The sequence below is a fragment of the Gadus chalcogrammus genome, chromosome 13 (assembly GCF_026213295.1).
Source record: "Gadus chalcogrammus isolate NIFS_2021 chromosome 13, NIFS_Gcha_1.0, whole genome shotgun sequence".
NCBI classification, from domain to species: Eukaryota; Metazoa; Chordata; class Actinopteri; order Gadiformes; family Gadidae; genus Gadus; species Gadus chalcogrammus.
In genome coordinates, this window is record NC_079424.1 from 7,264,388 (window position 1) to 7,289,304 (window position 24,917).

Below are 24,917 nucleotides of genomic sequence, written 5' to 3' on the forward strand. Positions count from 1 at the left end.
ATGTAATCGCTGTTGTTTTTGACTGAGCAAATTTGATTTGACTGTCATTCTGACGGACAAAATCTATCTATCTATCTATCTATCTATCTATCTATCTATCTATCTATCTATCTATCTATCTATCTATCTATCTATCTATCTATCTATCTGTCTGTCTGTCTGTCTGTCTGTCTGTCTGTCTGTCTGTCTGTCTGTCTGTCTGTCTGTCTGTCTGTCTGTCTGTCTGTCTGTCTGTCTGTCTGTCTGTCTGTCTGTCTGTCTGTCTGTCTGTCTGTCTATCTATCTATCTATAGAATGGATATATATATATATATATCCATTCATCCATCCATCCATCTATATAAAAACTTAATGACTTGATCAATTTAAATATCTTGACGTCAGTGACGTCAGTGTATTTAAATGTCTTGTTTCATTTTTTGGATACGTTTCAATTGCGAATGAGAACAAGAGGTTATTGTACACTTATTCCCAATTAAGTCAGCCTCCTCCAACACTGTCCGATAACGGTGCATTTTATCACAGTATTTCTATAGCAAAATTTTTTTGAGTTGCACTACCTACTCTGCACTGAAGATGGCAGAGTGTGATCCCTAGATGGCAGCTCGCTGCCTCAGCAAAAACAGAATCACAACTTCCGGACAGGAGTTTTTAAATCAAGCTAGCTAGCAAGTTTAGCATTCTGACTAAGGAAATATAGCGTATATTGCTGAATATCAGGTACAGATTTTTATAGAATTATATTATTGTGTTTATTTACCACAACTATGTATGAGATAAAGTTGCTTTTATTCAAGAAAAGTGATAAGGCAGAGAAGGAAATACCCTAACGTTATACGCTAGTCCATTCTTTGTTCCACTAGCCATCATAATGCTAATGTTAGCATTGCCATTGATGCATTTAAGTTAAGACTTCCATGGAAGGATCATGATGATCAAAAAAACGATATGCATGTGTTTTTTCAATCGATAGTTTAATCCTCATATGTTCGAAGAAATCCCTCATTGCCACTCTGGTTTGTAGGCTGCAGGTTAGCTGGGTTGAACACCAGTCAGCTGTTTCAATGAGCTCCAAGAGGAGACGGGCAACCTCCCCATCCAGCAGTGTGAGCGGCGGGGGCGATTTGGATGATGCGTCCTCCACGCCTGGAAGTGGTAGAAAAAGAAGAAGGACTTCTAATATCCCTACCGTAGACCCGGTACATGAGCCACATATCTTCTCTGTTCCACGTCATTCATTCTATGTGTTTAGACATTTGGTTTACTTCATACTAGTGGTTCTTATCTTTTGAGTTGCTAACTTTATTAGATTTTTCCACCCAGATTTCTGTTTGCAACGAGCTGTTCAACACCATCAGGGACTACAAGGATGACCAAGGAAGGCAGCTTTGTGAATTCTTCCTTCGGGTTCCGAAGAGAAGGTACATTTTTATTCTATAGGTCGGAGACGCACTCACAGCACTAAATAACCGCTTATTCGATTTATGCCTTGCTTATATGGGCTCCTTTTACTTCCTTAAATACATCCTATTGTAACTTCATATTCAGCATTATACAAAATTGTAATTCTGTATTTAATTGAAGGTTGATCATGGACGATGCTCATTTGGCCCTGTTGTGTTTTAGGAATCAACCAGACTATTATGAGACGGTTTCCCAGCCTATCGACATGGCAAAGATCCAACAGAAACTTAAACTGGAGGACTACCAAGAAGTGGAGCATCTCACCGCCGACTTCCAGCTCCTGTTTAATAACGCCAAGTCATACTACAAGGTAGGATGACGCTGTGCTTTGAACCAATAGACAATAACACCGCCGATAAACATGGCGTTATGTTCTGGAAGGCTACCCACTCTCCCTCTGTGTTCTCGCCCGTGAAGCCGGACAGCGAGGAGTACCGGGCCGCCTGCAGGCTGTGGATGGTCTACGTCCAGACCAGGACCGAGTTTGTGCAGCCCGGAGACGGGGACGACGACGATGACGACGACCTGCTCGACAACACAGGACTCTCGACCGAGGACGAGGTGGGGAGGCTCATAGTCCACGGTGTGATAGGTCGATATCGGCCTATCACAGATTACTAGTGGTATCCGCGTGTGTGTTTGCGGTTATGAAAATGTTAGAAACGTTTTATATCTATATTTTGGATATCAGCCGATAAATCGTTATCTGTAATTTTTCATTATCTAACATTGGTATCCTCATTGCCCTTTAAAATTCAGTATCGGTCAGGTTCTAGTATTTCATATACAGTCTGGCAGATCTTTATTCATGTGTTTGAGTTTATATGAACTAAAACAACAATATACTGCCGTCTTGATGGTTTCTCAAGTAATGTAGCCTGACCGTATGAGGTGATTCATATAATCTTGTGAGAATGTATGGTACAGTCTTACATCATGGTGTCCTCTCTTCTTTGCATCTTAAATGATCAATCTATTCGGAGTAGTGAACATGATCTCCATGTTTCTCTCCCAGACCCCGACGGCCTGTCGGAAAGAGTCTCTGGAGCAGCTCCTAGAGGCTGTGGTGTCTCACGCAGACCCCGCCGGCCGAGTCATCAGTGAACTCTTCCAGAAACTTCCTTCCAAAGTGGTGAGCTCTTCAGCATTTCCCGGTGGGAATGTCTTCTCTAGTTTTCTGAAGTTGTTTTTTCTAAATCCCTCGCGGTCTCGTTTAGAGAATCGTTCTGTGCTTGACTAATGTTTCATTTTTTTTTTCACCAGCATTATCCAGACTACTATGCAGTTATAAAGGAGCCCATTGATCTGCGAGCGATTGCTCAGAGAATACAGGTAACGGAGTTGCTCTAATTCTCAGTCACGTTTTTTTACGCATTGCCAAGGTTGCAGATTTCTCCTGTCTTATATAACAACGTCCATGAAGTGATGCACGTCAACTCTGTTAAGGCAGGGCTGATCATTAAAATGTTTTATTGCTAACATGTTGCACTTCCATAGATTGGATACTATAAAAGTATCAACGCTATGGCCAAGGACATTGACCTACTTGCAAAAAATGCCAAAACGTACAATGAACCCGGATCTCAGGTCTTTAAGGTAAATTCAGTTTTGTTTTTTTCTTCTTGCTTCATTCTCCTTTTTTACTTTTCATTCTTAAATATTTACCATTGGATTAAACTGTTGGAGGATCTAAGCTTAAAGAAGGCTTCTTCAAGCTCCCGTCATATCCCTTTAATGTTGCTTCTCTCCACCTAGGATGCTAACGCCATCAAAAAAGTCTTTATGCAGCGGAAGACGGAACTCGAACACGCCGAGCCGACAAAGTCCAGCGTTCGCATCAGGTATCCTACCCACAGAGAACACAGTCGACGACCTTCAGTCTCCGCCGAGACGTGTCCTCATGCGTTGCGTGTGCTGCTTCTCTGCACTATTAAGAAACCGCAGGTCGGCCCAAGGCGACCGTCACTCGGGTGTCAGCGTGTCCCTGCAGTATGGCTCGGAGAGCGAGGACGAGCCCGTGGCCGCCGGCACGCCCGTGCGCTACGACGACCCGGACCTGGAGGGCGAGGGCCCGGGCTCCGGCGGGGACGGGAGCCACCCGGTCTTCCAGCTGTACGACGCGGTGCGGCGCTGCCGCAACAACCAGGGCCAGCTGCTGTCGGAGCCCTTCATGCAGCTGCCCTCCCGCAGGGAGTACCCCGACTACTTCCAGCAGATCAAGAACCCCATCGCCCTGCAGCAGATCAGGCAAGTGCCGGGACACTCTACGGGTGTCTCTGGATTTGCCATCGGGGTGCAGCAATTTCTTCGACGGTACGCGCAGGGTCTAGGCGGGGGGTTAACGAGTCGACGCCTTCTCTCCACAGGGAGAAGATGAAGCAGGGCGAGTACGAGAGCGTGGAGCAGATGGAGGCGGACCTGAATCTGATGCTGGAGAACGCCAAGCGCTACAACATGCCCACCTCGGGCATCTACAAGCGCGCCCTCAGGCTGCAGCAGATCCTCCAGGTGCTTACCTCCTCCAGCTACTCCGGTGGGATGCTTACCGTCCGTGTGTCGTCGTGCCATGTCAACCTTTGACCTGTGCTTGTGCTTTCAGTTGAAGAAGAGGGACGTCCTCAGGAGGGACGACGCGGACGAGGACAGCATCCTGTCCTCCGACGCCGGGAGCACCAAGAGGAAAAGGTACGCCGCCTTTCAGAAATGAATATTCAACTGAATCGTGGCTCCAAACACATAGCAATAATATTGCTGTGGGTTTGTGTTTTGTTAAAAATGGCATTCACTGCAATTGTACAGGTAGGGAATATTGTTATTGCAAGATAAAACTAGTAGATATAAAAGAGGATTGAGGATTTAAATACCAAGCTGACAACCCGCAGACGGCTGACATTTGAAGCAACATTTAGAAACGGAAAAATTAGATACTAACCAACCGAATCCTAAGAACCTGGATCCCGGTAACGTCCTCCCGTCTCCCTCTGTCCCAGCCATAAGAAGAACATCAGGAAGAACCGCATGAAGACGCTGTTCAGCGCCGTGATCGACGCCAAGGAGGTGGGCACTGGCCGGCGCCTGTGCGAGCTCTTCATGGTCAAGCCCTTCAAGAAGGACTACCCCGACTACTACAAGGTGATCCTGGAGCCCATGGACCTGAAGACCATCGAGCACAACATCCGCTCGGAGCGCTACGCCAACGAGGACGCCCTGCTGGTGGACATGAAGCTCATGTTCCGCAACGCCCGCCACTACAACGAGGAGGGCTCTCAGGTGGGCACGGCGGCCATGGTTTTGTCGGGTTTAGTCGGCAGGGGGGGGAAAAAAGGAGACATTTGACCTTTTTTTCGTATTTGTGTGTGATTCCATTCATAGGTTTACAACGATTCAGACGTCCTGGAGAAGGTCTTGAAAGACAAGCGCAAGGAGATGGGAGCTCCGCCCGAAGAGGAGGAAGTGGGTTCGCCGAAGCTCAAGCTGAGTACGTTCGTCACTTTTTGCTTAACATTGAGGTCAACAATTGTGTCATTCTGTAGTGCAGGGAAATTCGTGTGTCAAGGCCTGTTTGCGAGAAGAAGCTTCTTCTCTAAAGTAGCAGAGGTAGTCTAGGCATAAATATGAGGTGCACGGCAAATCTATTTATCTATCACTTGTCATACACGAGGCAGGCTTAAAGTGCTTCACATCGAATTACAATAAAATGAAATGATAAAAAAAAAAAATAAGGGTTAGAAAGATGCATTGTAGAAAGTGCAATGTATATAAGATTTAACAGAAAGCTAAAGCTAAATAAAAAAATGCGTAAAAGAAAACAAAGGCAAAGATCAGCCAAAGGCGCAGGTAAACCGGCAGGCACCCGTTAATGGTCACGCCGTCACTCATCTCCATCTCCCCCCTTTCCCTGCGCAGGAAAGTCGGGCGTCTCCCCCAAGAAGTCCAAGTACCTCACCCCGCTGCAGCAGCGGCTCACCGAGCTCTACGACGCCGTGCGCAACTTCACGGACCGCCGCGGCCGCCGCCTCAGCACCATCTTCCTGCGGCTGCCGTCGCGCGCCGAGCTGCCCGACTACTACGCCACCATCAAGAGGCCCATCGACATGGAGCGCCTGCGCAGCCACATGCTGTCGGCCCGCTACCAGGACGTGGAGGCCATGGTGGAGGAGTTTGCGCTCATGTTCAACAACGCGTGCACCTACAACGAGCCCGAGTCCCTGATCTACCGCGACGCCCTGGTGCTGCACCGCGTGCTGCTGGAGACCCGGCGGCAGCAGGAGGGCGCCGAGGACTCGGGCGCCCCGCCGCTGGTGCCCCTGGTGCGCGAGCTGATCCGCAACCTGTTTGTGTCGGTGCTGGGCCACCAGGACGAGGAGGGGCGCGTCTACAGCGACTCCCTGGCCGAGATCCCCGCCGTGGACCCGGAGGCGCCCGAGAAGCCGGCGGTGAACTTCGAGGTGGTGCGGGCCAACGTGGAGCGCGGACGCTACCACCGGCTGGACGTCTTCCAGGAGCACATGTTTGAGGTGCTGGAGAAGGCCCGCCGGCTGCACAGGTAGGGAGACGCACTTCCCCGCTTGCATTTACATCCGGTTCTGAATGAATACAAGCACTGTTAGTCTCTGTTGAACGTTTATCTTACAAACCAGATTTTCTTGAATCAACTCTTTAGAAATCCAAAGCGATGTACAATTTAAGTGAGAGCAGTACAAAACAGTTTCCAAAACCACCGGTCAGAGGGCATGGTCTCTATAGGATTGGAGAGCATGTATTTTATAAGAGGAGTTTCTAACTGGGTCCTTGTTTTTAATCTTCATGGTCTGCGACGGATCATTTAAACTTGCGCGCCACTTGCAACCAAACAGTCTCCATCATGGTACCGAAGCATGACAACACCAATGCAGAGGGAGATGTAGACATCCTTAAGGAAGCGGGTATTTATTTGTTTCGTTCGCAGGACCGACGCGGAGGCCTTCGAGGATGCGGTGGAACTGCAGCAGTTCTTCGTCAAGATCCGGGACGAGCTGTGCAAGAACGGAGAGATCCTCATGTCCCCGGCGCTGAACTACACGTCCAAACACCTGCACAGCGACATCGACCAGGAGAAGAGGGAGAAGATTCCCCTGGAGTTTGAGGACGACAAACAGAAGCGAGAAGAGGAGAGCAAAGGTACAGCTGGGTTTATGCAAGCACTTACTTCTCTTACAGGATGCTCATAAATCCTATCGGGTTAGTAGCTTTTCCGATAGAGAACTGTACCTTTCGGACACGTGTTAGAAGAGAGGGGACAAAATGTCCCTAATAAAGTAGGAGAAACCTTCTCAAGGCTCCTTTATAGGGCATGCCTACTTTTCTGTATGTGTTGTTGGATGTTTTTCATTATACATTTTGTCACCTGGTGTTGGATTTGCCTGATTTTTCAGATTTGACATTATATACATTTATTTAAACCAGCACCAACATGCTTGTTTGAGTGTTCAGATTACATATATGATATGGTAAATGTATATGCTAATGTTAAGTGGCCCTCCTTCCCTCTCCATCTCCTCCACCACAGACGCGGATAAATCCGGAGAGCTGCCGGCGGAGGCGTGGCAGTCGGGACCAGAGCGCACCTACAGCCAGGACTGCAGCTTCGAGAACAGCACGTACCGCGTGGGCGACTTTGTGTACGTCACGCCCACCGAGGCCAACCACAAGCCCCACATCGTCAGCATCGAGCGCCTGTGGACGGACCAAGCCGGTGAGCCCCGCGCCCGTCCTAGTCATCGCCTCCCCTCAGCCAGACGGCGTGGACAGGTAGTCCTTGAGGGTGGTTTTTCTTACGTGGTTTTCTGTGTGTCTGGGCGCCACCAGGCGAGAAGTGGCTGTACGGCTGCTGGTTCTACAGGCCCAGCGAGACCTTCCACCTGGCCACGCGCAAGTTCCTGGAGAAGGAGGTGTTCAAGAGCGACTACTACAACAAGGTTCCCATCAGCAGGGTCCGGGGCAAGTGTATGGTCATGTTTGTCAAGGTACGATTTTAAATTTTTTCAATTGAATTTGTATAGCCCTTAATCACAGGTACATTCTCAAATGGCTTAGCAGGCCATCTATAAATGACACCCCCCTAGCTCCCTCTAGGGGCGAGGAAATACTCCATTAATTAGCAAGGAAGATAGCGTGAGAAGGATTGCAGAATGGGGGATCCCTCCTCCCAGGGATTATTTGGAGGGCAATGGGTGCCATAATTGATATTCACACAAGCAAATATTTTAAAGATGTGTTTGGAGAAGCCATAGGTGTTTGTTTGTTTTTTTGGGGGGGAAAGGAGTTGTTGATATTGAACGGAGACGGGATAGTGTCGTTGCTGTTGGCCACGCCCTCTGTAGGCCTCCACAGCCAAAGACGCCATAAGATCATTTGTCTCAATTTGCCGCCCGTTCCTCCTCAAAGAAGCGTCTCCTACATGAACAAATAGTGACCCCCAGATCCTCTCCCCCCATCAGGACTACTTCAAGCTCCACCCCGAGGGCTACCGGGCCGAGGACGTGTACATCTGCGAGTCCCGCTACACGGCGCGCAACAAGACCTTCAAGAAGATCAAGGTGTGGGCCATGCCGGTGACCTCGGTGCGGCTGGCCCAGCGCGACACGCCCCTGCCCGTGGTGCGCGTGGCCTCCATGTTCGCCAAGCCTCCCCAGGAGAGGGCGCTGATGGACGTGTCCGACGCGGACAAAGGAGGCTGCGTGGACAAGGTGAGGTGGTGGTGGTGGAGGAGGAGGGGGAAGGAACGAGGGGTTACGGTTCATGACTCACCCTCAGGATTAGATTAGGAAGACATCAGGAGAATGATTCAGTTAGCTGTTATTTCAGCCCATTTGTATCCTAACGTGTGTGTGTGTGTGTGCGTGTGTGTGCGCGTGTGTGTGTGTGTGTGTCTCTAGGAGCGGGAGGACGTCCCGGTGGAGATGACGGGGGCGGAGCCCGGCTGCCAGTACTACGACCAGCTGCGTTACAAGAACATGTGGCTGAAGGTGGGGGACTGTGTCTACATCCAGTCCCACGGTCTGTCCAAGCCCCGCGTGGCCAGGTGAGAGATGGACCCCCCCCCGCCCCTACGAGCAGACGGTCAGACCCCGGTACCTGTGAGGCTACAGGCCCATCGGTGCATGAGGCTCATCGGCTCGCTCCCGCCTTGCAGGATCGAGAAGCTGTGGGTGCAGAACGGAGCCACATTCTTCTTCGGGCCCATCTTCATCCACCCCGAGGAGACGGCCCACGAGCCCACCAAGATGTTCTACAAGAAGGAGGTGTTCCTCAGCAACCTGGAGGAGACCCTGCCCATGACCTGCGTCCTGGGTACGACATACACACGCACACACACACGCACACGCACAGACACAGACAGACAGGTTCCTCTTCTGTTGTTTCTCTTGTGAATATGCTGCTAAACAAAAATCTTGTATAATAATTAGAAAAATTACATCTTCCAATTAGGGCTGTCAAGCGATTAAAAAAAGTAATGTAATTAATTACAGGCTCTGTGATTAATTAATCTAAATTAACCACATACTTACATTTTTCCGAGAAAGTATTTCAAAATAATTTAATTCAAGTAAATTACGGCAGATGAGTGATTCAATGAATAATAGACATAATAGACTTCAAGCTTTTTTATTTAAAACATTAATTTTCCGTTCACGGGGCCGAGCAGCGTCTTCTCGTCTGCCTCCATTCTGTGCTAACGCAAATGATGCACCCAAGGCGCAATAGAAGCTCGATTAATCTGTGTTAATTCTTTTTACGCGTTATTTTTCTGTGATTAATTAATCTAAATTAAAGTGTTAATTTGACAGCCCTAGTTCCAATGTAATTTAGAATTTCATTGTGATTATTAAAGGGTTGATATTATGCCATCAGGTCTGAGTGGGACAAGCCATTACTCAAACCTGATGGCATAATATCAACCCTTTAATCTGAATTAAATTCAAAATTACATTGGAAAATGTAATTCGCTAATTATTCTATGAGAATTTATTTTGGCTGCATACCTCATAAAATAATCAACAGAAGAGGAGCCTGTGGGAAGTGTGTCGGTTTAATTAATCAACCACTTAACACATTATTAATTAGTAAAGTAGTAATTTAAGTAAAAACATAAATTGTGTTTTACAAGTGCTTTCTTTGTATTGCACTTCATTCCGTTGAACCGGCTGCGTGGCTTGACCTTGTTTTGCGCTCCACACCGTCTCCCCAGGCAAATGCCTGGTGGCCTCCTTCAAGGACTACCTGTCCTGCCGGCCCACCGAGGTGCCCGAGGACGACGTGCTGCTGTGCGAGAGCCGCTACATCGAGACGGAGAAGCAGATCAAGAAGTTCAAGGGCCTGAAGCGCTTCTCTCTCTCGGCCAAGGTGGTGGAGGACGAGACCTACTACTTCAGGTCCGTCTGGCACGCGGATCGCTGCAGGGTTTATGCACCGGCTCGGGCCGCCCTAAGGCCCAATCCCATTTCTACCACTTACCCCTTCAAATCAAGGGGGAGGGGTAAGGGGAAGGGGTAAGGGGTAGAAATGGGATTGGGCCTAATTTTCTGCAGCTCCTATGCACTGTATACACCAACCCATTCTCACTCACTCACTCATTCGTGCACTCACTCACTCAGTCAATCGCTCATCCAACTACGCAATCACTCATTCACCCTCTCACTCACCCACAACACACTCACCAACGAAACACTCGGCCACTCTCACACCGACACACTCACTCACTCACTCATCCACCGACGCAATCACTCATTCACCCGCTCACTCACCAATGACACACTCTACTACTCAATCACTCACTCAGTCACCCACCCTAGCACTCGCACACAACCTCGCTCGCTCACTCACTCACCCACCGGCACACTCCCTCCCTCATTCACTGACACTCCCTCACTCAACGACACACTCCCTCCCTCACTCACTGACACACTCCCTCACTCACTCACCCACCGACCGACACACTCACTCACGACACACTCAGCAACCCACAGACACACTCACTCACCCACTCACTCATCCACTCACTCACTCACCTACCCACTCCCTCACTCACTCACCCTCTCCCTCACTCACTCACCCTCTCCCGGCGGTCCTCAGGAAGCTGGTGGTGCCCCAGAAGGAGGCGTCTCCGCTGCTGAACAAGAAGATCGAGGAGCTGGAGCTGAAGCTGGCCGACGTGGAGGACGGGGACGAGGACCTGGAGGACCTGGACGACGACGACGAGGCCCCGGCCACGCCCTCCATGCCCCTGATGCAGACCCCCGTGACGGTCGACCTGGACGCCACCGTGTACACGCCCTCCCAGGTCTGGTCCTGCACCATAGACCGTAGAGAGAGGGGGACGACGCGGCCGTGCAACGTCCGTGGCACATTGAGGGCGCCAGTTGAATGGCCGCCTTCCACTTCTCTGTGGCCGGGACATATTCATGTTCAATACTTTAATCGAGTTTTGTGAATGTTTTATAAAAGAACCCAGACATTGTAAACTATGTGATATGAAAATGAACTGGTCACTGAGAACCTGTCTGAACATGGGAAGGAATGTATTGGCTTTATAATTACGATTGTATTTCTTTGGGTGGTCCACTGGGTAGTATTCCCACAGATGTATCATGGGTAAATCAGTTGGTCAAAAAGGGGCCACTGGGGAACCTTAACTGACACACACACCTTCTACTCCACTGCGGGAAGGCCTTGACCCAACTGTGTGCTTTGCTTTGTTTTGCAAAGCAGTCCACTCCTAAGATAAAGGGCATGTCCAAGAAGGAGGGCTCCAAGAGGAAGATCAACATGAGCGGCTACATCCTGTTCAGCAGCGAGATGCGGGCCGTCATCAAGGCCCGGCACCCCGACTTCTCCTTCGGGGAGCTGAGCCGGCTGGTGGGCACCGAGTGGAGGAACCTGGAGGCCACCAAGAAGGCTGAATATGAAGGTGCGGAGGGGGAGGGCGATTGCAGGGCAACCACCCTCAATAATGTGTTTGACAAGCGGTTGCCAGATTAGTGTTTGAAGTATTATAGCAATAATTGATCATCCGATGTATTTTATTCCACCCTATATTTAAATTATTTAGTGGTGATGTTAGATATTTATTCTATTAGAATTTGTATTACAGTTGATGTTGCTGCGCTGCCATGGTCTTAATGGGACTGGTGGGTTGCCAACAACCGCCCATTAGACTGGAAATCTGTTGGCCGTGGTCCAAATCTGAATTGTGTTGTGTGGGTTTAAAGACCTATTGAAGTCAACATATTAAGTGTGTGTGTGTGTGTGTGTGTGTGTGTGTGTGTGTGTGTGTGTGTGTGTGTGTGTGTGTGTGTGTGTGTGTGTGTGTGTGTGTGTGTGTGTGTGTGTGTGTGTGTGTGTGTGTGTGTGTGTGTTTCAGAGCGGGCCGCCAAGGTGGTGGAGCAGCAGGAGCGAGAGAGGGCCCGGCAGCAGGCTTCCCCTAGAGCAGGTACCCCAGTAGGGGCACTGGTGGGGGTGGTGCCCTCGCCCAGCACTATGGGAATGATAAACCAGACCATGCCGCCCGTGTCAGGTAAACCCGCGCACGAGAGTGCCCCGCCAGAGTGCTGCCGCTGGGTCATGAGCCTGGACTGTGTTAACAACCAAACAACCACGGCCCCCAAACCGAACCCCTCCTAATAGTCCGTCGTGTAGCCCTCTGTGTCCACGCCGCTTTGTGGAGCTCACACTCTAGCTTCTTATGGTTCCAACACGAGCAGCGCGCGCTTCCACGCGTCGACGCGGCATGACATCAGCCGCATGGCGTCTCCCCGGAGAGAGCGGGTCGCGTGCGAGCGTCGGCTCACCTCCGCGCGGGCTGCCCCGCCCACTAACCCCTCCGCCCACGTTCTGCCGTGCGCCCGTACCGCCGCATGTCAGCATGTCCTCCTACGTTCCACACCGCATGTCACTTATGCATGGCTGTGTTTGTTGTTGTCCTCATCCCTCATCCCTCATCTCCCCCCCCCCCCCCCCCTCCCCCCTCCTCCGAAGGCATGATGGGAGCTTACGGCCCGCAGTACATGCCCATGCAGGGCCCCCACGAGGGCCTGTTGAGCGTGGCCCCCATGCCGCCGCTTCATCTAGGGGGCCCGCCGATGGCCGCCCATCATCTCCAGCAAGGCATGCACTATCCCGGCATGCCCCACCCGGGTAAGGAGCCCCGACATGCAGCTCAGTCCCCCCCTCCGCTCCTCGGTCTAGTCTCTCTCCTGGCTGGAGGGGTTGACCTGCTCTGCAGTGCTCTACTCCTGGGTCGTCCAGGCCTTTACGCCCAACACACTCACCCTCTCATCCCTCGTCATTCCACATTAAACCGCCCCTCAGGCTTCATTCACAGAGCAGAGGACCTGGTAGTATGCACGTCAAGAGTTTTCAACCACTCGCACGTCTCTCTCTCTCACGCTGTGCCTTGTGTTAACGCTCACATTTTGTAGTGCCTTTCTGTGATGGTCTGGGTAGCGCGAGGTACGGGCTAACGATGGGGATCTGGATTGATGTTTTGTACAGGTATGATGGCTCCAGGGATGAACGGCATGGCAGGGAGCCCTAACCCTGGGACCCACTACATGCAGCAGGTACACTTCCACACACAATACACAGGGTTATTAATATTAGGGTGCCAAGCACAAAGTGCGACGGCAACCTATTGTGATTGTTAGTTTTATTATTATTATTCCGCCACGTTTGACTTACACAGCCTAAACCGCTCGCACGCTTTTTATGAAACTTACTGCAGCTGTAAAGGCTGACTCAATATTAACAGAGAGCAAATATTACACTGATTGGCCCAAAAGTGACGCTATAGCAACAGTCCAGAAATGCAAACTTTGAACAAACATCTAATAACCGCTTTTGACGAAAAGTCATGAAACTTTGTTAACACATGCATATCCTCATGCTGAACAAATATGCCAGAAGAACCTATGACTTTATTTGGATACATTTATGAATATCTTGAACTTTGTTAAAAACACTCAATTCCCTAAGGATCCTAGGTTTTTAGACGTAGACAAAGATCCTTTAGCACATATCATCAATGGACCAATGTCTTCATTCTGACATAAAGCGAAGTCTGTACAATAAAGATTGAGGCACCCAGGAGCCATTGACTTCTAAAAAGGGTGTAGTTTAAAACACGTAAAGACTTAAATGCTTATACCAACATTAAAATGGACTGGTATGATCTTGAATCCAATACAAAAGTTGTTCAAAATAAAATTCTGAACAAGATAGACTCAACATATTTCCAATTAGGGCGTGGCATCGAAATGGGCGTGGCCTGTGACTAAAATCACCACAGTTCATAGACGGAATGTTTGATTTGAGCGGGACCAAATTAGTGGATGTTGGGGACCAAAGCTCCAACTGATTAAGTACAATTAAGTCAAGTCAAAGGCATATGGGTCAAGATGAACCCCTCCAAATTTCATCCATATCGGGCTATAGGTGGTACCCTCGGCACCATTGAAAATGAGGATCTTAATCCTCAATGTGTCTTCCGAGGCATAAATAAATAATAAATAAAATAAATAAATAAATAAAATAACATCAATTAACTGAAAATGCAGACTTTGGACGGACATGTTTTCTTAGCCCTTTCACCTACAGTCATGAAATCCTGTAGACATTAGTCCAAGAACCTGTAAGAAAATGGCGTCTGGACGTCCAAATTAGCCCAATCCATGATAGGGGACTAATACCGGGGTTAACATGAGTCAATCATCACCAAACTAGGTGTATTTAAAGAAGCATAGGTCAACGTTAACCAGGCTAAAGTTCATCAAAATAAGACGATAGGGGGCGCTAAAGTAATCAAATGAAAACTTTAAAGACTTGACTCATGAAAATTTGTTTGCCCATCACCATACCAAGCCGAGGCTATTCCAGTGTTGTTAAGCGTATGCAAACAATAAAGGTCTTAATGGTCTTCGTAAGGGTCTTAATGGTCTGTTAGGGGTCTTATTGGTCGGCTTTAGGCTTGGCACCTGTAAAATGCTGATTTCAGCTTTAATTATTATTATTATTATTATTATTATTAGGAATCAATGAAAACTATTGAAACATTTATGGTGTGTTTATTTGACATCAGCTGGCATATCCATGTGTTCAATGGTGTAGGTGTCTGGGTGTTTAATTGTCCAATCAAAGGGGGGAAATGCATTCGGTATACTAGCGATCTTTTGTTGTGCTATGTATGTTCTATATAGAAAGGAAATGGTCTATAATACATTGAAACAACATTAAACTAAGATAAAATTATGGTTATGATAACAAATTTTATTTTAATCATTAAAAACTGAGAAAATACATTTGTGGTTTTTAATTGCTTGTGCACTGTTCGCCACCATCTCGCCAACGAGCGGAAGGATTTCGAAGAGATTTCCTAGAACACTCTGGTTTATGCGACCTTGGAAAAACATGTAACCCTACCCCTCATTCCGAACAATAACAGTTTTTCCGATATGTGTTGAAAGAAGTCTAGCTTAAACCACATTAAGTCACTAACAAATGTATTTAATAATTTTATTATGGATGCTTATAACATACATGACTGTTGTTGTTTTCAGCCTGGTATGTACAGCCCTGGTCCTCAGGCTCCGCCCCCATACCCCGGACAACCTGGCCAACCGGCCAGCCCCCTGTTCGTAGCCCCCCCACCCAAGACCCAGAGGGTCCTTCACTCTGAGGCCTACCTCAAGTACATCGAGGGGCTGAACTCAGACAGCGGCACTGTGAGCAAGTGGGACCAGACCCTCAAAGGTGCGCTATCCCCCCCCCCCCCCCCCCCCCTCCTGCTCACTTCATTGGTACCTCCCGTGCTTGCGCTGAGATTAGTATTTGCATCTGAATTTGTGTGTTTCGCTTTGCCCCAACAGCCCAAAGACGGGACGCCCACCTGACCAAAGAGCAGGAGAGCCATCTGCCCAGCCACTGGCTGAAGAGCAAAGGCGCCCACCGCACCATGGCGGACGCGCTGTGGCGTCTCAGGGAGCTCATGCTGAGAGACTCGCTGAACATCCGCCAGGCGTACAACCTGTAGATTCACTGGGACCACTTGTAAAACCTGCTTCCTCACTGTTCTTATCGCGACACAAACTCTAGCACCAGTAATAATAGACCATAGAGGCAATATTTTACAAAGAATTGTTCAATCATGGATTTTTATATTTATTAGCAGGATAAGCTTGATGTACCGGTAGTTTGTATGTGTGTGTGTGTGTGTGTGCTTTTTTTCAATTATTTTTTAAACCTTGGGAGAATTTGTCTTCAAATTATGTTTTGGCTTATGGACACTGACAAAATAAAATTGTTCGTGCTGTACATATTGAGTGAGTTTGTCGCTTTATTGGGTGTAGTGGTCTATATGTCGGATGCACTTCCTTTTGTTCGATGTCACTTCCTGGGAGGAAATCGGGATCGGGCCATTCTCTTTAGTGTTTGCCTTGTCTACCTTCTTTCCACAACATCACGGCCAGAATTTTGTACACAAAATTCCACAGGTCATTTCGTTTCAACAAGACCTAACAAAACAGCACAACATTACGCCGGCCACACCGCCTATGGATTAACCAAGAAGTCTACGAGCAAAGAGCCGAGGTCAGGTTTGTTTTCAGCAGGTGTAGTTACTTACTGGAGTGTAGCTAGCAGCATTACACACCAGTCCCGTTGTAAGCGTGCTTTACGATTTAACACTTGATGGAAGTGCTTGATCAACCATCCTGTTGTAAAGCTTTCCGTTCAGTATGGTCAACGTTACCATCGGATTGAGTTGACATGCACTCCTTTCTCCGTGGAGCCTGCAGACTTGTTCCATGTGTGCTGCTGCTGCTGCTGGTTGAGCCACCGGCGGCCTAAGAACCGAGGCACTAATGCAGTTATCTTAAGACAATTCCCGTTCCTTGTCGTTGGATCGATTGACATGCATTTAGTCATACGATCACACATGAGCACACGAGTGAGTTAGTACCATGGCCGTTTTTGTAAGATGAGCCGGTTTGGATGCTAGCTGTTAACACCGGCTCGCCTTGTAAAAACAATCCACTTACTGCATTAATCATTGGCTGGCTGCAAGTAGAGGGACCTTTCCCCTCACCAATATACCGGTTAAGTTTATATTTCGGGTATGCATGCAATGGGCCTGCTAAAAGTCAGAATTACGTTTACTATTGTATACCACATTCATTGTCGCCTTATGTGGTGGCTAGCTAGCGTTGATGCTAACGTTGGCTCTTCCATGTAGATGTCATCCTCAGTTGCTGCACAGTTGAGTTCTGTTCTGGGCTCTCTGCACAAATGAGGTGTTTTCTGTGCTCTGCACAGTTGAGTTGTGTTCTGTGTGCTCTGCACAATTGAGGTTTGTTCGGCTTTCAAAGCAGTAGCTTAAAGTTGTGATCTTTCATCAAAACTGATCACAATTTGTAGGTCCCCAATGTCATCCTTCGGTTTTATGTATGGATTCCCAATGTTATACAAAGTTCTAACAGAGCAGCTCTTGTATCTGAATGACTCTTTCTTTGTTTTGGGCAGAGCCTTGCAGTTAGAGCTGCACGAACAACAACAACAACAACACAACATTCTGCTCGTCACTACCCTCCAGGAACTCCACTCCTAAATCAATCCTTGTGTAACTCAATCGACCCAGCCCAACAGTGAGGATGTCCCAGATCCAGTATCAGTGTCTGGGGAACCCCATGCCCACCACTGCTGCTGCTGCTGCTGTCACCCCATTACACCTGGCCCCGCCCATGCCTGGATACAGCATCCCCTGTGCTTCCGCCACCCTGCCCGCTGAGAACGCAAGCCAGCCCAGCCGAAGCTCCTCCCTCCCTTCAGGCTCCGTCACTCCCTTCGCCCCCACCACAGGTTTGTCTCTCTTAAATCTATTGTCTCTGTTCGTTATTTAGAATGAGGTTGCCTTGTTTTCTTTTGCCTCCTCCCTGCCTTGTTTGCCCCGAAGTTGTTTTGGGTCACCGGCTATTTGATTGGTTAACACTTTTTGCTTCAATGATTACATGAGCTCATTTCAATGCAAATCACAGGGGGATGTAGTGCATGTCATGACTACAATGTTTCTTCAACTGAATGTATTTGTGCTGTTGTTTTGTGCTTTGAAGAATCTAACATGGCAAACCCTAAAGAGAAGACCCCCATGTGTTTGGTGAATGAGCTGGCCCGTTTCAATAAAATCCAACCCGAATACAAGCTGCTTTGTGAGCAAGGCCCGGCTCACTCCAAGGTAACGCAGACCGGCTGTAACACCGCTGATGTCATCCATCTGATGTCATCCATGAGCCTCCCACTGGCTTATCATGCAATGGAAACAGTGAGTCCACTGCTCAACTCTCTCTCTCCCTCGCTCTCTCTCGCGATCGTTCTTTCTCTCTCTCGTTCTCTCAGATCTTTTCAGTGAGACTCACGCTAGGCGATCAGCACTGGGAGGCAGAGGGCACCAGCATCAAGAAAGCCCAGCACACGGCTGCTGCGACCGCCCTGGCTGAGACCACGCTGCCAAGGCCCACGCTGAGATCACCCCGCAACACAGGCAAGGCCTCAAACCACCCCTCTGGACTAGTCTAGTCCAGGCCCCTCCAGCCATCCCCCTAGTCTAGTCCAGGCCCCTCCAGCCATCCCCCTAGTCTAGTCCAGGCCCCTCCAGCCGTCCATCTAGTCTAGTCCAGGCACGGCCCCTCTATCGACCCTGCCTTGAGTAGTCCAGGACCTGCCAATCCAACCACCCCAACCATCCCCCTAGCCTAATCCATGCTCCGGTTTAGGGTTCCATCCCCCTTGTTTAGCCCCTGGTACCATCCGGTGGTCCATCAATCAATGACAGGAATTTAGAGTTTTTTTTTGCAATGCATTTTGATACTTCGGTTTGTTGTTGTGACAGAAGAGTGCACCACGCACACCATGGAGCTGAACGCCTTGTGTATGAAGCTGGGGAAGAAGCCCCTCTACAAGCCCATCGACGCATACATGGGGATGCGACCGCCAAACTTCAACTGCAACGTCCGAGGCCCCGGGCCCTACCAGCGCTCTATGCAACAGTAAGTCTTCGGCCCCCCCCCCCGAGCCCCTCAGGTCTGCGAATACAGGCACAGGTGTTGGGGTTGAAGTACCAGCAGAAAAGAGCAGAGGAGTTTAGGAGTCGGGGGAGTAAACCAATTAAAGAGAAAGTGCTGCATTGGCGCACCTGTGATTGACAGGCCGGATGAAAACCCCCGACAACAATCAGGGGAGAAAAGAGCCCGGGAGCTGTCGTTAATCTAAATACTCACTCAAGAGTCGGGCGCAGGCAACCAGAACAGAACAGTCTCGCAGAGCGTCTCACTCACTAAAGGCTGACAGATGGCGGCGCCGTTTTCTAACTGATTACTCCAACGTCGACGACACAGCTCGTACGCCTCACGCACGACACCTTCCTCAAAGGCGACACTGACGTCCCTGTCGTTCCCCTGCAGGTATTACTACCCGTTCCCGCCGGTGGGGCCCTTCCTGTACCACATGGAGCTGTCTATAGGGGGCCAGCAGTTCCACGGCAAGGGGCGCACGCGGCAGCTGGCCAAACACGACGCGGCCGCCCGGGCGCTCAAGGTGCTGGAGAACGAGCCCATGCTCCAACAGCTGCCCGTGGTGAGGCCCCCCGCAGCATCCTGCTCATACACCTCACCGTGTCCCCCCCCCCCCCCCCCCCAGGGGTAAAGGTAGAAACTCGTTGGTTGTCTTTCTCCGGAAGGCACCCACGCAGTGTTGCCGGATTTCCTGCCCAATCTGGCAACCCTGGCTGCAGCGCACTGCAGTAAGGGTTGCCAGATTGGGTGGGAAATCCGGCCCAATCTGGCAACACTTCACCCACGGTGGGGGGAGGAAACGAGTGCGGTGTGAACGCAACGTGGAGTGCTCGCCTGTATCATAATGGTTCAATGTGTTTTTGTGGTGCAGATGAACGGCGACGGCGAGGAGGAGAACCTCAACAAGTCCGAAATCAGCCAAGTCTTTGAAATTGCACTCAAGAGGAATCTTCCCGTCAACTTTGAGGTTTGATCCGTTTTTCCGAAGGCGTGTCCTGTTGTGAACATACTTTCAGGCGGTCTTCCGTTTCAAAGAGGATCTCAAAGAGAATACACGTGATCCGTGATTTTGATTCCTGCGGTGCTCTGCGTTGCAGGTGTTGCAGGAAGCCGGCCCGCCCCACATGAAGAGCTTCGCCGTGCGGGTGGTGGTGGGCGAGTTCGCCGGGGAAGGGGAGGGCAAGAGCAAGAAGATCGCCAAGAAGCTGGCGGCGGCCATGGTGCTGGAGGAGCTGAGGAAGCTGCCCCACGTCCCCGGCGTGGAGAAGATGCTGCCGCACATTAAAAAGAAACCCAAGTCCATCGTCAAGGTAACCACGGCGGCCCCACCTCCGCCCCTCCCCAATGCGTCATCAAGCCTCATTTATGACTCTCGTCGCCTCCTGGGCCGCTGCCCCGTCTTTTGACCTTCGACCCCTGTCGCCCCCCACGCTCGGCAGCTGCAGACCAGCCCGGAGTACGGCCAGGGCATGAACCCCATCAGCCGGCTGGCCCAGATCCAGCAGGCCAAGAAGGAGAAGGAGCCGGAGTACGGGCTTCTGACGGAGAGGGGGCTGCCGCGCCGCAGGGAGTTCGTCATCCAGGTGAGCAGCACGGGGGTCAGGCATACAGGTGAGGGGGACGGGGTTCAGTCATCCAGGTGAGCAGCAGGGGGGTCAGGCATACAGGTGAGGAGGACGGGGTTCAGTCATACAGGTGAGGAGCAGGGGGGTCAGGCATACAGGTGAGGAGGACGGGGTTCAGTCATACAGGTGAGGAGCAGGGGGGTCAGGCATACAGGTGAGGAGGACGGGGTTCAGTCATACAGGTGAGGAGCAGTCATACAGGTGAGGAGGACGGGGTTCAGTCATACAGGTGAGGAGGACAGGGGTCAGTCATACAGGTGAGGAGCAGGGGGTCAGTCATACAGGTGAGGAGCAGGGGGGTCAGTCATACAGGTCAGGAGGACAGGGGTCAGTCATACAAGTGAGGAGCAGTCATACAGGTGAGGAGGACAGGGGTCAGTCATACAGGTGAGGAGCAGGGGGTCAGTCATACAGGTCAGGAGGACGGGGTTCAGTCATACAGGTGAGCACCAGGGAGTTTATGCATACGGGTGACAGCAGGGAGGTAGTCTAAGGCCCCGTCCACACGGGTGAAAACAATCCTTTCCCCTCCGTTTCTCTTGGCTGCGTTTCACGAGTATCTCCGTAAAGACGGACTCATTGAGTCCTGGGGAAACCCTGTAGTACATATTGAAGGCCTCTATGTGGCACTGGTTCTCCACAACAAAAAGAAATGGACGTCTGCGCGCTGTATACAGTCATACAGTCAAGGAGGAGAAAGCAGTTGTTAAACCTTTTATATTGAGCAGAAAATACTTTTTAGTGTCAGTTAGTAAATAAATTGACCAAGGGACTGTATTTAAAGCTACAGAAATAATAAAATGAAATCACCCAAAAAAACTGTCCGGGGGGGGGGGGGGGGGCGATGACGTCATCATTTGAGTATCAGGCGAATCCGAACACAAAAACACAAAGGGCCCTTTTTATCTGTCTGGAAGTTCGGCCCAAACGATCCAGACATATGTGTTTTCACCAATAAAATAGTTTCTGTGTGGACAGGGCCTAAGCTGCTATACTGTACTATAGCAGAAGGCTCCTGGGATCTACCCCCCTCCAACTTCTAACTTTTCCCTGCTCCCTTACACGCGGTCTCTGTAGCTACCTCCCACTCACTCTGCACTCTCTCTTTCTCTCCCCCAAACATTGACGCGTTGCCCCCGGCAACAGGTGAGCGTGTGCGGCCAGTGCGCGGAGGGCCTGGGTCCGAGCAAGAAGGTGGCCAAGAGGAACGCGGCGGAGACCATGCTGGAGCTGCTGGGATACAAAGTGCCTCAGCCCCAGCCCCCCAAGCCGGCTCTGAAGACGGACGAGAAGGCAGGTGGTCCCGCCAGATGGAAAACATGGAGAACGCACACGCTGCCGGTGACCAGGGTAACCGGGGGTACGTTCTAACGGTTTGTGTCTGGCTTTATGATCTCGCAGGCCCCGCTAAAGAAACCCGGAGAGCAGGAGAGACGCAAAGTGACCTTCTTTGAGCCGGGTTCGGTGGACGACGGGACGTTGGGTGAGTGGGTGTTCAGAGAGCCATTCGGGCCCTTTACGGCTCTCCTGTCGTGAAAGTGTTGAATTGTGTTTGAAGTAATTTTGTAAAAGGAAAATGAAAATATCCTAATAAACATCACATTTTGTTCGCCCGGCACATTCAAAGCAAACAACAAACCATGACCAGTCAGCCTTTTCTGTGTCGTTATTGATCGCACGGAATTATCCTAATCCCAATATCTGGAAAAACATTCCCAATTATAACTTCCTTGTCCTAACCGTGCAGCCATGCGTGACCTATTACTCATGAGACGGGTCATAGGTCACGCATGTCCAACGGCCCTAGTTGCCCATCTGTCTTTCGCCTATTGTCGGAGTGACTCCTCCGTCGTCCCCCGCACACGATGACTAACCAACCCCCCGCCCCCGACAGCCTGCAAGGACGACGACTACCGCCTGCCTTACCTCAGCAACCAGCAGCTCCCCGCGGGCATCCTCCCCATGATGCCCGAGGTGGCCCAGGCCGTGGGCGCCTGCCAGGGGCCCCACGCCAGGGACTACGGCCGCCACGCCGCCGCCCCCAACCCCGCCATGACCACCGTCACTGCCATGATCGCCAACGAGCTGCTGTACACGGGCGTATCGCTCACCGCCCAGACCGTCCTGGCCAACAGCCCCAACAACAACAACAACAACGGCAGCCTGAGCCAGCCGGCCCCCGGGCCCCTGGCCAGACCCTCGGAGCAGCTCAGCTACCTGGCCGCGGTGCAGGGGTTACAGGTGAGGCCGCGCCCCCCCCCCCCTCTCATTCGCTTTGACTCGTGACCGCTGTTCTGATGTCAGGGGGTAGTACGGGTTTGTTGACATGTGTTTGTGTGTGTGTGTGTGTGTGCGTGTGTGCTCACAGGTGGAATACAAGGACTTCCCCAAGAACAATAAGAACGAGTTTGTGTCGCTGATCAACTGCTCCTCCGTGCCGCCCCTCCTCAGCCACGGCATCGGGAAGGACGTGAGCTTCTGCCACGACATGGTGAGCCACTCATTTCGACCTCATTTCATCCTTTTTGATAGTCTGTTCACACGCACAGGCGTTTCTGCGGTCGTCCTCATTCGACGTTTGTAGTGCTATTTCTAAACGATATCTCTGGAGCCACCGGTATCGAAAATACTTTTCACCCCAATGGGGTAGCTCAGGAGGTAGAGGGGGGGGGGCTGGTAACCGCAAGGTTGCTAGTTCGATCCCCGGCTCCTCCTAGAGTGTCGAGGTGTCCCTGGGCAAGGCAACTAACCCTCTAACTGCTCTCGCCTTGCCTGGTCGACCCCGCCGTCGGTGTGTGACTGTGTGCATAAATGGGTGAACATCAGGCAATATTGTAAAGCGCTTTGGATGAAAGCGCTATGGAAACGCAGTCCGTCTACCATTTACAACGGCAACTCCCTCTGGCTGAACAGGCGGCGCGGAACATCCTCAAGCTCCTCTCAGAGTCTGACCAGCAGTCCAGCGACCGCTCTGGCAACGCACCAACCTCTGGGTACGCCTGCGCCGTCCTTCATCACACCATCCAACGCCCCGTGGCACACTGTAAGCCTTCGCTTTGGCCCCGTGACGTCGCACTCACTGTTCTGTCTGTTCTTGTCGGTGTACGCCTCAGGTCTGGCAAGCAGGAGATGGAGGCAGAGTCGCTGCTGCAGCAGGCGAACCCCAGCCCCATGGCACAGGCGGTGGACGGCAGCGCGTAGTCGACCACCGCGGCGCCCCCGGTCGGCTCGCGGGGCTCGACAGCGGATTGACACTGTGTTTTTAGGCCCTTTTTTGTAGAGGAACTAAAACCTTCACACGGGAGACGACATAGGCTCGGGGAAAATCCCGTCGTTCACGTTCCCGTCGTTCCACATAAAAAAAAAATGAAACGTTCGGTAAAACAAGATTGATAGAAAACGGGATGTTGCTTCCTTCTCCCCTGGCGATGTTTTATTGTACACCTTATTTATTCTTTTGTTTTTTTTTCCTTTCAATGCTTTGTGGAAGAAAATAACTGCTGCCTCCCACCCAGTCGAAGAAATGGGCATTTGCTTTCCTGAACTAGAATGAGATATTTTACTGTGAAGAAAAAAGGTGGCTCTTTTCTCGTGGTTGCTTTGAACTAGAAGTTGTTTTGTTACCTAACCCACCGGGAACGTCTTTTCTCTGGCCGTTATTTTTCAAGTGTGTCACGTTGTTAACGCTCCCCCCCCCCGGAGAGATGTGTTCCCCGGACCTCTAGGCGGCAGCTAGGGGGAACCAACGCCTCATGTTTCGGTTTCGCCCCCGCCATTTCGTTTCCAGGGTGCCCTGCCCCCCGCCAGTCGAGTGTTTATCCTCATGTCCATGTAGGGCGTCCGTCCCCCCCCCCCCCCCCCCCCCCCCGGGTGGGTTGTCGTGACTCAATGTAGCGTGTGCGTGACGTAACGTGACTGCCTACCCCTCTGTACCTCTCCGCCGTGTGTGGTGGCGCAGTATTAAGCCCTGTTTCCTTCCCTCCCTCCCTCCCTCATTTTGTTACCTCCCCCCCCCCCCCCCCTCCCTCTCCCCTACACTTCCACTGTAAGTAAACCTGTGCGCTCAGCACACCAAACACACATGGCTGGTCTTGTCGTTACTTGGTGTGGAGTTGAAAGGTGGCGCCGTGTAACACTGGAGGAGTGTTTGCTGGTTTGATAAAAGGAAAAACACATTTTTGGTGATAGATATTTTATTTCATTTCCATTTTCTGACATTTTAATAACGTCGATCTGGATGATTTATTTTTAACCAAAAGCCCCACTTGGGACAAATGTCGTAAATTAGCTTTGGCTAGACACACTATGATACAAACACCGGATGACTGTCTCACGCTTGTCTATGTTTCTGTATTTGTCCCTATTCAAATAAACCTTAAATAATAATAATGTAGACGTTAAGGGAGTGAAGGCTACTCCTGCAAACACAATGATGGGTAACAAAGAGATTTGAATATGGGCGGTACAGTCGTGGTGCGTGTTTAAGCTTATGGCTCCTTGGCTGAGCAGCCCTAGCAGCACGAACCGCTGACCAGCTCATGTTTCAACTGGTCTTGGCAACTTTTCTTTTTTCTTTCTTTCCTCCTTTCTATACCTCCCTTTTATGTATATTTAATATACATAAACCTCCTTCATCCTTACATACTCATCCTTCACATACTAGGTAAAACCAACCCAAATGGAACAAAAATAGCTGGGCCTCATGTGTTCCATTTACACGTCCCCAGCCCTC

General features: G+C 50.4%; 2 protein-coding genes across 5 annotated transcripts; both read left to right on the plus strand.

The window, feature by feature from the left end:
* The first annotated feature begins 629 nt into the window (after nt 1–629).
* On the plus strand, nt 630–15,807 carry LOC130401608 (protein polybromo-1-like). Of its 3 annotated transcripts, XM_056605493.1 has the most exons (29): nt 630–720; nt 1,025–1,199; nt 1,324–1,421; nt 1,627–1,774; nt 1,882–2,025; nt 2,480–2,596; nt 2,728–2,796; nt 2,962–3,060; nt 3,220–3,305; nt 3,400–3,715; nt 3,835–3,972; nt 4,064–4,149; nt 4,455–4,734; nt 4,837–4,942; nt 5,371–6,010; nt 6,413–6,624; nt 7,013–7,198; nt 7,312–7,469; nt 7,944–8,192; nt 8,382–8,527; nt 8,639–8,796; nt 9,695–9,878; nt 10,579–10,786; nt 11,215–11,413; nt 11,867–11,935; nt 12,481–12,639; nt 12,997–13,064; nt 15,057–15,249; nt 15,366–15,807. In XM_056605493.1, the coding sequence occupies exons 2-29, from the start codon at nt 1,065–1,067 to the stop codon at nt 15,527–15,529; spliced, it is 4,815 nt and encodes a 1,604-aa protein (XP_056461468.1). In that variant the 5' UTR covers nt 630–720; nt 1,025–1,064; the 3' UTR covers nt 15,530–15,807. The 3 variants fall into 3 exon arrangements, with proteins under 3 accessions (XP_056461468.1, XP_056461467.1, XP_056461466.1); XM_056605491.1 differs by lacking the exons at nt 630–720; nt 1,025–1,199; nt 1,324–1,421; ... (6 more) ...; nt 3,400–3,715; nt 12,481–12,639 and having other exon boundaries at nt 3,772–3,972; nt 11,212–11,413; nt 15,366–15,795; XM_056605492.1 differs by lacking the exons at nt 4,064–4,149; nt 4,455–4,734; nt 4,837–4,942; ... (13 more) ...; nt 15,057–15,249; nt 15,366–15,807 and having other exon boundaries at nt 3,409–3,934.
* Nucleotides 15,808–15,892: 85 nt separating this feature from the next.
* LOC130401609 (double-stranded RNA-binding protein Staufen homolog 1-like) lies at nt 15,893–23,982 on the plus strand. 2 transcript variants are annotated; one of them, XM_056605495.1, is made up of 15 exons: nt 15,893–16,086; nt 17,017–17,352; nt 17,604–17,725; nt 17,887–18,031; nt 18,383–18,536; nt 18,951–19,122; nt 19,432–19,527; nt 19,658–19,870; nt 20,000–20,143; nt 21,332–21,478; nt 21,587–21,668; nt 22,080–22,426; nt 22,554–22,676; nt 23,099–23,178; nt 23,299–23,982. In XM_056605495.1, the coding sequence occupies exons 2-15, from the start codon at nt 17,145–17,147 to the stop codon at nt 23,384–23,386; spliced, it is 2,121 nt and encodes a 706-aa protein (XP_056461470.1). In that variant the 5' UTR covers nt 15,893–16,086; nt 17,017–17,144; the 3' UTR covers nt 23,387–23,982. The 2 variants fall into 2 exon arrangements, with proteins under 2 accessions (XP_056461470.1, XP_056461469.1); XM_056605494.1 differs by having other exon boundaries at nt 15,894–16,086; nt 18,380–18,536; nt 23,299–23,981.
* The last annotated feature ends 935 nt before the right edge of the window (nt 23,983–24,917 follow it).

Coding starts and splice junctions, on each gene's coding strand:
- LOC130401608 (XM_056605493.1), top strand. CDS start 1,065: ATGAGCTCCAAGAGGAGACGGGCAACCTCCCCATCCAGCAGTGTGAGC. Junction 8,797..9,694: donor GCCCATGACCTGCGTCCTGG/GTACGACATACA, acceptor CCGTCTCCCCAG/GCAAATGCCTGGTGGCCTCC. Junction 15,250..15,365: donor GTGGGACCAGACCCTCAAAG/GTGCGCTATCCC, acceptor TTGCCCCAACAG/CCCAAAGACGGGACGCCCAC.
- LOC130401609 (XM_056605494.1), top strand. CDS start 17,145: ATGTCCCAGATCCAGTATCAGTGTCTGGGGAACCCCATGCCCACCACT. Junction 17,726..17,886: donor AAGGCCCGGCTCACTCCAAG/GTAACGCAGACC, acceptor TCGTTCTCTCAG/ATCTTTTCAGTGAGACTCAC. Junction 23,179..23,298: donor GGCAACGCACCAACCTCTGG/GTACGCCTGCGC, acceptor TGTACGCCTCAG/GTCTGGCAAGCAGGAGATGG.